Source organism: Mya arenaria, chromosome 9 (genome assembly GCF_026914265.1).
Source record: "Mya arenaria isolate MELC-2E11 chromosome 9, ASM2691426v1".
In the NCBI taxonomy this organism is placed as follows: domain Eukaryota; kingdom Metazoa; phylum Mollusca; class Bivalvia; order Myida; family Myidae; genus Mya; species Mya arenaria.
Genome location: NC_069130.1, coordinates 70,626,325 through 70,637,540, shown reverse-complemented (window position 1 = coordinate 70,637,540; position 11,216 = coordinate 70,626,325). Strand labels below are relative to the sequence as shown.

The following is an 11,216-nucleotide window of genomic DNA, read 5'->3' as shown; positions in this document are numbered from 1 at the left end:
AATTCGTTTGCCGTAAATCGACACGTACATCCTTAGCAACGTTGTTATCAACGACGCTTTGCTATTTTTTCCTGAAAAGTAGTGCTTGTTATTGGCATTATTTTTATAATATCTAATTATTTGTAAGCGTGAATTTGAAGTTTTCAATATTAAATTACTTAAATGCTTTGTAAATATGATATTATATCGACATGAAAATTGTTCTTAAACTTTTTATTCACCTAACAGCGTATGTATACATCATAACATCTGTCAATTTTTCCCGCAATACCTGTTATAATTGATCGTGTTGATAGGGTCAGAAGTAGGTTTTTTATTACAGTAAATTAATAACTTAAAATGGCTCAAGGAGATCCTATGAAATGGCACATGCCAGGGTGGAGAATAGAGCAAAAATATTCGCCAGGTGTTTTGATAGGAAACTGGGATGAAGAAAAGTATACGGTGAGTGATTTACAACTCTATTTTCATGTACACTTATAAATTGCATAAAACATTGTCATTGTTATGATTTAAATAAATACTGGTTGTACAATATACACCAGTGGGAAAACATCATATTGAATTTCACCACCACAAGTCAGGAATGATTAGCCTGAATAATCAATGAAATATTAGTTTTAATTTTAGTTAAATTAGTATAATGATTTTTCCATAAGATTTGCCTAATCAAAACCAAAAACATAAATTTAACAGGCTGGGTAAAATCCTGTTGCTCGTTAAGCTTAGTTGTACAGCACATAGTCCAATTGTCCAAATAATTGTACATGGTCAAATTATTTAGACTGTAAGTCTTATGGTGAATAAAAAATACTTTTTGTGTGTAAGGAGAATACTGGAGCTTTCTATGATGCAACCAACACTTTCTCTTAGAAGAAAAAAAATAACAAAAAAATATTTGTATATGTTATACTGGAAAGAAAATATATGTCAATATGCACCTCCAAACATCTAGCTGAAAATAAACCTTCAGGGTGCATGTCCTTGAATCCACACAGAAATTGGCCTATACAATTTATACATCATGGGGGTTCATAATCAGAGGCCAAATTTGGCCTCAGAACAGCAGATTGAGCCCTGGATTGTATAATTAAGTCTGTATATAATTATGCCCTTTTTGATTTGCATTTATATAATTATTTACAGAGCATTACAGAAATAACAGTATGAATGCATGTTATACATTCAGATCTTTCAATTTTTTATTTTTCTATTTTAGTTTCAAAGAGGCAATGTCAAACATAACAGCACGCACCGAGTGGACTTCAGAAATGTTGGCAGTCATCGCCCGGATGTTTTAGTGCGTAGGAAGGCTTTACTTAGAAATGATGGACTTGGCCCAGAAAATCTTTTCTGGCATCATGGAAAGAAATATACAAACAACATGTTATCGTGGTACGATGAGCATTATAATGGCAGATGGCGCGAGAATCAGCTACCTCCTAGTCGACAGTGGAATAGCCATCAGCTTGCGTGGGGACCAGAAAAGTCAGACTATCCATTACAAGGTAAAACTATGAATAGTGCACATACATTATTATTGAACCATTTATCCACATGAAGAATATTATGATAAGCCATGATGGCCAAAATTCAGATAAGATCATTTGTGCTGGAATGTCATACTATTATATAATGTAACATATATTAGCTCTAAAGAGCCTTTAACTAACATATATAGGTTCAACACTGACTACTGTTAACATAAAATGAAGTAGCTCATGTAAAAAAAAAATCACCAACTGTTATCTGATGATTTATTCATCACAAATGATATATTTTAGACTCATTGCTAAATGGTCTTCTTGTGTTTGGTAAGTTGAAAGGATGTTTTTTAAATGTTTTATATTTTGTTGATTGTTTAATAAAATAAATTGGTGCTGTTGTTTGGCATTACTTCTGAAAGTGTTATAATGTTGTAAAAAGGCTTTATTCTTATTATAAAAATATCAATAGCCATTCATTGTATTTTTCAACAGGATTTGCAAATTTTGGCTAACAGTTATTTGTTCATGAACAAACGTGTTCAACCACTTTTCTCCCTGAACTGTCTTTGATTCACTTTGTCATACTTGTATTGAAATTAAAAGATTATTCAGTTATTAACACACCTTTAAGGATTCTTTGCTTTAATATATTATTAAAAGGCATTTTAGTAACACATTTCACTTTGCCATTATTTTATTCATGTTTTGGCCAATTTTGTGTTTGGTACTATAATTGCGTTGGCCATTTAATGAAGGGTACTTTTGTTGCCTTGGTTATTTCATGAAGGGTACTTTTGTTGCCTTGGCCATTTCATGATGGAAACTTTGTTGCGTTGGCCATTTCATGAAGGGTACTTTTGTTGCCTTGGTTATTTCATGAAGGGTTCTTTTGTTGCCTTGGCCATCTCATGAAGGGTACTTTTGTTGCCTTGGCCATTTCATGAAGGGTACTTTTGTGACCTTGGCCATTTCATGAAGAGTACTTTTATTACCTTGGCCATTTCATGAAGGGTACTTTTGTTGCCTTGGCCATTTCATGAAGGGTACTTTTGTTGCCTTGGCCAATTCATGAATGGTACTTTTGATGCCTTGGCCATTTCATGAAGGGTACTTCTGTTGCCTTGGCCATTTCATGAAGGGTACTTTTGTTGCCTTGGCCATTTCATGAATGGTACTTTTGATGCCTTGGTCATTTCATGAAGGGTACTTCTGTTGCCTTGGCCATTTCATGAAGGGTACTTTTGTTGCCTTGGCCATTTCATGAAGGGTACTATTGTTAGCTTGGCGATTTCAAATGGGAAATAAAGCCTTTAATTTTATTTCAGATATTGACTAACACTGTGGCCATCTTATCAAGTGTATCATCACTTCTACGAAATTAATATCTTAAAGCTGTTAAAATATCTATTTCGAAACTAAGAGCTTATTTATCAGTCTGACAGTTTAGGCAAAGATTATTTGATTTTGTAAGTAAAACTTTCAAATTAATTTGTGACACTGACTTAATGAATAACACTAATTGATGATCTCGCAAATTCTTTTTACGCTCTATGATAAGATGGCCCATTCTGTATAGTTTGCTTGCTTTTTTTATACCTGTGCAGAATGTGAAATGTAATGTGTAGTTTTATTTTCTTGATTTATTTCTAATGGCTTGAAATGTTTGTAGTTATTATTAATAGTTTGACTTAATTTATTTCTATCATGATATTCTCAGATGACTTTTACCTACCATTGTTGCTCATAATGTTTTTGTTCACTGCACTTAGATTCAAGAGATGGTGACAGAAGAGGTAAAAAACTGCATGATCCCTTCCATGTTATAATTTACATTCCTGTATAACAGAAAGTGTTTTGTTTATCCCTTTTTAACTTCCATTACCCCAGATTTTTGAAGTCTGTTAAGAATTTGAATGGTCACTTTGACCTTAGACAACGTATATATATATATATATTATATTAATACTGAGAATTTTTTTAGACTGATGTAACAAGATCTAAAGAATGTAAAATTATTATATCATAATTTTTCTTCTAAGTTTATTCATAAAATATTTTGTTAGAACTTCACTGATATAATGCACCAGTCAATTGTAACCATGGCCCCCCTAGGTCCGGTGAATATTGGCGACTTTGACTTTCGGTTAAGCCAACCCCGGGTAAAATCGCCGCCCTGTGGGGTAGAACTGATGGTAAAATCCCCACCAAATTCCCCCGCACCCCAAGGACCCTAGGTTAGGCGCATTCACGGCTATATTTTGCGCAAAGACAAAGCCACCGTATTCACCCGGCACTGCGGGGTCACCTGAAAGGTAAGAACGTGGCCCATTTCCCCGGTATACCCCCGGACCTGGGGAGGGAGCCGTGGTAACAATTGACTGGTGAATAATTATAACGTTAAGGAGATAATGTGCTGCCTTTAGAATCTATGGGTCAAAGTTATCATTTTGGCATGTTATGTAATTGCATACATGTATAAAGTATATTCCATATAAAATGTGTCATGTTAACAAATAAATGTAATGCAATTAAACCCAATTTATTTATACATAATGTAATGCAATGAATTGGAAAAAGGTGTGTAATTATGTTTTTAAAATCATTTAACCAAAATTAATTAAAGCGTAATTTGATCCAAATTTCATTTAATTGTTTGTGAGTCACATGTGGCCAATTAGACAATGTTTATAATTGTTTACTTTTGAGTTGTCGATTGAATATTATTATTTTGTTTATTCAATGACCCAAAATTGCCCAAGTAATATCAAAATGAAATATTTAGGGTTTTATAAGTGTTCACTATGGGGCCGAATCTGGCGACAATAGATTGGTCATTTTAACTTTGTTGTTTAGTTTTTCAATTTTGCAGGGTTGTTAAAAGTCGTATGGTTTAATACCACAAATTTTTAGTCATTAAGATAATGCAATGGAAAGTTGGTTAAGCCTTTTATTATTTTAAAATATTAATTATGATTAAAGCTGTGCAATATTTCAATTACTGCTTTTGAAGTTGTTACTTCTAAAATCACAACATTTGAAGATTTTCTAAAATGAGCAATAAATTTATGTTATCTTTCAAATGACTTGACACTGTTAAACAGTTTTGAGCCTCCTTTAAGAGCATTTAATACCTAGTTGGCCACATTCTATTGCATTTATGTTTTAGTTGAAGAGTCTATACTTCAAGGATTAAACAGAATTTCAGCTATTCAATTTAAAATCTTACAAGATTAATGATCTGAATGCGATCAATAGGGTGATATAGTTGATCACAGTTGGCGATATTGGTAGTATTTGCTGTTGACTTTCTTCAAATTCTAAACAAATAAAGAACTGAAAGAAAGTTTGTTCAGTATGAAGAACGTTTGAAGTATCATTTTTTGCAGCTTTGCTTGTGCCTATTGCATCAACCAATATAAAACTGTTTTATTGCATGACACTGTTTATTCCGTTAAAGCTGCACTCTCACAGATTTACCGTTTTTATGCCCCCGAAGGTGGGCATATTAAAATCGCACCGTCCGTCCGTCCATCCGTCCGGCTCTGTAACTTTCCCTTGTATGGACAGATTTTAAAATAACTGTGTTCCACATACCAAGACGACGTGTCGCCTGCAAGACTCGTGTTCCTACCTCAAAGGTCAAGGTCACACTTAGTGTTTATTCACAATGGAGTGCTGCATATAAGGACATAAGAGTATAGGTTGTCGTGTCCGGGCTGTAACTTTCTCTTGTATGGACAGATTTTAAAATAACTTGCCACATGTGTACCACATACCAAGACGACGTGTCGCGTGCAAGACCCGTGTCCCTACCTCAAAGGTCAAGGTCACACTTAGTGTTTATTCACAATGGAGTGCTGCATATAAGGGCATAGAGTATGATTGTCGTGTCCGGGCTGTAACTTTCCCTTGTATGGACAGATTTTAAAATTACTTGCCACATGTGTTCCACATACCAAGACGACGTGTCGCGTGCAAGACCCGTGTCCCTACCTCAAAGGTCAAGGTCACATTTAGTGTTTATTCACAATGGAGTGCTGCATATAAGGACATACAGTATAGGTTGTCGTGTCCGGGCTGTAACTTTCTCTTGTATGGACAGATTTTAAAATAACTTGCCACATGTGTTTCACATACCAAGACAAAGTGTTGCATGCAAGTCCCGTGTCCCTGCCTCAAAGGTCAAGGTCACACTTAGTGTTTATTCACAATGGAGTGCTGCATATAAGGACATAGAGTATAGGTTGTCATGTCCGGACTGTAACTTTCCCTTGTATGGACTGATTTGAAAATAACTTGCCACATGTGTTCGGCATACCAAGACGACGTATCGCGTGCAAGACCCGTGTCCCTACCTCTTAGGTCAAGGTCACACTTAGTCTTTTTTCACAATGGAATGCTGCAGATAAGGACATAGAGTATAGGTTGTCATGTCAGGGCTGTTACTTTCCCTTGTATGGACAGTTTTTAAAATCACTTGCTACAAGTGTTCCACATACGAAGACGACGTGTCGTGTGCAAGACCCATGTCCCTACCTCTAAGGTGAAAGAAGGGAATTCTGAATATAAGGACATAACAGTGTAGGTTGTCAAGTATGGGTGGTATTTTTTTTTTTATGTTCAGAGACAATTTAAAATAACTTGCCATATGTATTTGACACGTAAAGGCAAGATCCACTTTTCATGTACTGACCTTGTTCGTAGGTCAATGTCACATTCGGGGGCATTCGTCACATACTGTGACAGCTCTTGTTATTATTTGTCTTGGAATAAGTTTTTTTTCATAAATATCTGCAAACCAGTGATAAAAGACAACTGACAAAAGATCAGATCGTAGATTTTCATATTTTTTTCGCTTCAAAATTAATGTTTTATGGCTTAAACCATTACAAACAGTTTAAGAAAAATGCACAAAACATCCATTTTTGAACTTAAATATAAAAATCTGCATCTTACATGAATTTTCGCATAAACTGGCTCAAAGACAAAAAATAAAAAAAAGTTATAAAAACGTTCAATCTGTGAGAGTGCGGCTTTAAGAAATGATATTTACTCATTTTGTTATTTCTGTTTTTCAATCTTAATGTCATATATTCTATGCACTTCTTTTGATTTGTTTGCATGTCCTTGGTGTGCAAACAATATAAGAGTTAAAAACACATTCATTATATTCACTTAAAAATTAGTTCACATGCTGCCCAAGCCATTATGCACAAGTGTAGTAATCAAAATATTACTGCTCTTTTCAGCTGCCCCGACCAACTTTGGCCTTCTCCAGAGTCTACAGGAGAAATGGAAGTCTGAGATCGCAGATGAGACCAGAGGGGATTTCAACTCAACCTACTCATCTTCCTTTGTACCTCACAGCAAGGAGGACATGACAAAAACGAGGTATAATTCAATAGTACATTTTAGGCTCATAACTTGGACTTGTACTATATTGTGGGAGTTTTGAGTGTTTTCTTTTTTTAACATCCATATCAGAATCAGACCCCTCCCCATCTCAATTTTCAATATAGGAGAAAAAGTGTGAAATATGACCAAAAAGCACCATTTTACCTAAGTTACGTCCACTCAAACGTCAAATTTTTGAAACGCCACTGCAAGTTTTTTACATATATTTTTTTGTTCCTGTGACAAAGAAAAGAGACATCAATTAGAACTAGGTATTTTTGAGGTGAAGATCAAGGTCACATTAAGTAGTCAATTGACTGTATAGAAACCACTGGAACAAGCATAGAAGCCTAAAATTTTACCAAGATCCTGTTTAAAGGCAGGGTTTCCCCTGGGTCCTTAAAAGTTGTCGCCACTTTTTTTGCAGGGGTTAAGGGGGCCGCGAAAGGCCCTCTTACGGGTCCAGGGCAGCGCCCTTGTGGGGGTTCAGCGGGGGCGAAGGCCCCTGAAGCACATGGGTTTTAAGCATTTTAAGAGCCTTAAATTGCATTCAATTAGCACCTTGTCTTGTAGAACATAATATAATATTGTTGTACATGAAGCACAAGTATATAAATAAAAAGAAAGGAAATATTGCAAAAAAAATATTGTTGTCTCCATAAATTTGCAAAATTTGAAAACTTGTCGCCACTTTTGCAATTATGTCGCAAATAGCGACAATGGCGATCGCCAGCAGAACCCTGACATGACAACACAATTTAAACAACTACCCAAACAGAAAGCCTGGTCTTGATTTTGGGTTTGCAGGCTTGTGCTTATTTCGATCACTAAATATTTCAAACTATTTTGCAGGTATGCAGTAACACGAGCTCAGTCAACTAACCTTCACCCTATCAACAAGATCAACAAGGATCTGCATTTCCGTGGAACATGCGTCCTCAAGTCCCCAGAAAAACTCCCTGAACTGCCAATGCGGTCAATGACCACTGTGGGACTGTAAATTAGAAATATATAGAAAGAATTATTAAAATATCAGCAAGAAACATTTTGCAACAATGCTAACATTGCATTCATAACAGCAAGAAAGGGAAAGACACTTTTGAGAACATTTTTTTTTTTTAATTCCTGTGATGAAATAGAAGTTTTATTTTTTAAATTGCAATAAAAATCTTTCTCAAGGAAATAAATTATTTATTTCTTTAACATATTGATAGAAGTATGTAGAACTTCATTGTTGACTTTTTAAAAAAATGTACAAGAAGGGTGAGTTAAATACTACCTTTAAATTGTATTCTATAAAAAATTGCCACAGTCATGTAAGTCTTTAAATGTTAAAAGTATTAAATATCAGTACAGTATTTTACATAAAGTATACTTTGTTACAGCGTTAATTGTAGGACAAATATTTTTTAGATTAGCTACCCTTGTTAAATGTCTACATATCAGTATTGTGTGTTTTAGACTGTTTTAGACTGTTTTCTTCATTTTTGCTCATATCAAAGTTATGTAGTTGGAAATTCTATCATTATTAATGGATGTATTTGCTCATTTTGTTTTTTTGTTTTACCCCATTTTTGTCTGTACAATTAGCCCATTTCATAAGGTTTGAAATAAAATAAATGTATTAAGATAAAAGAAAAAGGTTTTGCACACATTATTAACACATATAAAAGTATACTCTAACTGTTATGCTATCAAATGAAGTATGTTTGTGGTTTTAATTATTAAAACAAAATTAAAATATCATTCTGAATATCTGACAGTACTCTTTTAAGCAATAATTTTGTTTTCGTTTGCTTCTGAGCTAATTGTTCTAAAATGGTTTTATTTGAAATGTGTTGCATGTTGTTGTCAATTAATAATGACTGAAAATCATGAATACAGCACGTTGCTCTTTATTCAATATCCTTACATAATTGTATCATATTTTTTCAGAAGTGATTGTTTATTCATAGTCAACTTGAGAATTAAAATAAATAAATTTGTTTTACTGATATATTTCAAAGATCACTTAGATAGAATTACATAAAGAGCATTTATTAAGTTTCGTTGTCAAATAAAATCTAACGTTTTGTCAAATAAATCTTTTGTTTACAGGAAATAACCTTTGTTTTATTATGCATAACCTTGAGCAAAGACACCATAAACTGTCTGAATAGGTATAATAACGGTCATGGTAAATCAGCCTATTTCAATAGTTTTCTTGAATTCTCATTTTTTTTATATATTCAGAGGACCATTCCTGTGTTTTTCTACTTCTGACAAGCTCTATTGACTATGAAGTTTACGTAATTTGAGGTTACTATTTTACTGTAATGATAAAGGTATTCAAGTTGGAACTCCAATTTACATGTTGTTAAAGTGTCTTGCTCACATGTTGATTTTACTTGTAATAAGGTGTACATTAACTGTGATATATTTATGCAAATATTTTACAAGACTATATATATATATATGCAAGACTTATTCCTAATTTGCTGTGATTGTAATTTTTAGACTTTTAAAATTGACTGATACAGACAGTGAGACTATAGATTACTGATACAGACTGTACTTTTACTGATACAGAGAACATTATATTTTCTGATATATGTTTACCAAAGAATTACAATTGTTAACATATTGAATTTGTAATGTAAAACACAAGTTTATAAAAGTGACATGAAAGTTACTTGTTCTGTGATAAATGGTTTTATCTTACATTTTTTAAATATTTATCTTCATACTAAGAAACACATGATAAACAGATAGAAAGTGTATCAAGGTATAATGTAAATGTTGTTTTATATTTAGTATATCAAATCAGTATTGCCTTAAATGTTTCCCTGATATCAAATATCAAGTTATCAGTATTGCTGTTGTTATGGAAATGTTTGAACATTTCAGAACCTAAGTATTAATTGTTATGCTCTTATTTAAAGCTGCACTCTCACAGATATACCATTTTTACAACTTTTTTATTTTTTGTCTTGGAAAGAGAAAATTTTTGCGCAAATATCTGCAAACCAATGATATAAGATTGCTGACAAAAAATCAGATCGTACGTTTTCATATTTCCGTTCAAAAATAAAAATTTTCTGGCTTAAACCGTTACTAACGGTTTAAGAAAAATGCATAAAACATCAATTTTTGAACTTAAATATAAAAATCCGCGATCTTATTTTTTGTCAGCAGTCTTATTTAACTGGTTTCCATAGATTTTCGCAAAAATTGGCTCGTTCCAAGACAAAAAATAAAAAAAGTTGTCAAAACGTTCAATCGGTGAGAGTGCAGCTTTAACAGATACATAATTGTTGTAAACATTTATGCAGTTATTGATTACAGAACATTGGATATGCATATTTAATTTAGCTATCAAAAACTGTGCTGTACAAGTATTTTAACTTTTTGTCAAAAGATAATGCTATTATTTTAAATGTTTAAGGATTGACTTTCAGAATAATTTTGACATATATGAAATATACATGCATGTAAAAAAAAGGTTTCAGTATTATAACAGGGGTAATTGTATTTTGAGAGTATTAAGGGTACAATCATTCGTTTTGACATTTCCCAACATTTTTATGCAGATTTTGATACAATTAAAGACACAATTAATATTCATTTTTCGTATTTTCTTTAACTCATTTATATAAATCTTTGAATCACTCTATACTTTGACATATACTTTGTAAATTATATCTTGTGCGTTGATGTGTTGAGAGATTCTGTTTTGTTTCAATGCCTCATTTTGAATAAAAAAAATACCATCTCACTTTCTTCTTTTAAATAAAACTGAAGTTACTATTACGAATATCCATTTGTTGGATAATGAAATACATATGTTATATATTTATGATGTATGGCCAAGTGATTACACATTCAACGTTTACTTTTGGATAATGATCAAGACATTCTATTTTAGCCACGCCGAGAAAGGGTCATGATACATTGACAAGAATATTGAAACTTGGATAATAAGCAGCACTCTCGATCCAGGGTAAATGAGGCTGAAATATGAAGGACACATTTAAAATCTAAATTTTAAAAGAACTGTAAATACCGACATTCAAAATTCATTTGAAAGTTTTCATTTCTCCAAAACTTGTTCTTATTTATCCCACGCCATGGGGCGTGGAAGGGATTATAAGAATGCACTTTGTCTGTCCGTCCGTCCGTCTGTCTGTCCCTGACCGTGACATTTCGTGTCCGGGCCATGACCTACTTATGCATTGATGGATTACACACATAACTTCTTACAAATGTTGTCTTCATTGAGACGATGCGCAGTGACATTGACCCTGTCCATACCGCAGAGATCAAGGTTACACGGCACATTTAAAGGTCCAAAAACAC

The 11,216-nt window shown here is 33.3% G+C and overlaps 1 protein-coding gene across 2 annotated transcripts; it reads left to right on the top strand.

Moving 5' to 3' along the window:
• Positions 1-85: 85 nt before the first annotated feature.
• LOC128245486 (cilia- and flagella-associated protein 107-like) lies at positions 86-10,635 on the top strand. 2 transcript variants are annotated; one of them, XM_052963668.1, is made up of 5 exons: positions 86-444; positions 1,220-1,508; positions 1,785-1,814; positions 6,737-6,878; positions 7,734-10,635. In XM_052963668.1, the coding sequence occupies exons 1-5, from the start codon at positions 340-342 to the stop codon at positions 7,879-7,881; spliced, it is 714 nt and encodes a 237-aa protein (XP_052819628.1). In that variant the 5' UTR covers positions 86-339; the 3' UTR covers positions 7,882-10,635. The 2 variants fall into 2 exon arrangements, with proteins under 2 accessions (XP_052819628.1, XP_052819629.1); XM_052963669.1 differs by lacking the exon at positions 1,785-1,814 and having other exon boundaries at positions 222-444.
• Positions 10,636-11,216: the final 581 nt, after the last annotated feature.

Coding starts and splice junctions, on each gene's coding strand:
- LOC128245486 (XM_052963668.1), top strand. CDS start 340: ATGGCTCAAGGAGATCCTATGAAATGGCACATGCCAGGGTGGAGAATA. Junction 445..1,219: donor GGGATGAAGAAAAGTATACG/GTGAGTGATTTA, acceptor TTTCTATTTTAG/TTTCAAAGAGGCAATGTCAA. Junction 6,879..7,733: donor GAGGACATGACAAAAACGAG/GTATAATTCAAT, acceptor ACTATTTTGCAG/GTATGCAGTAACACGAGCTC.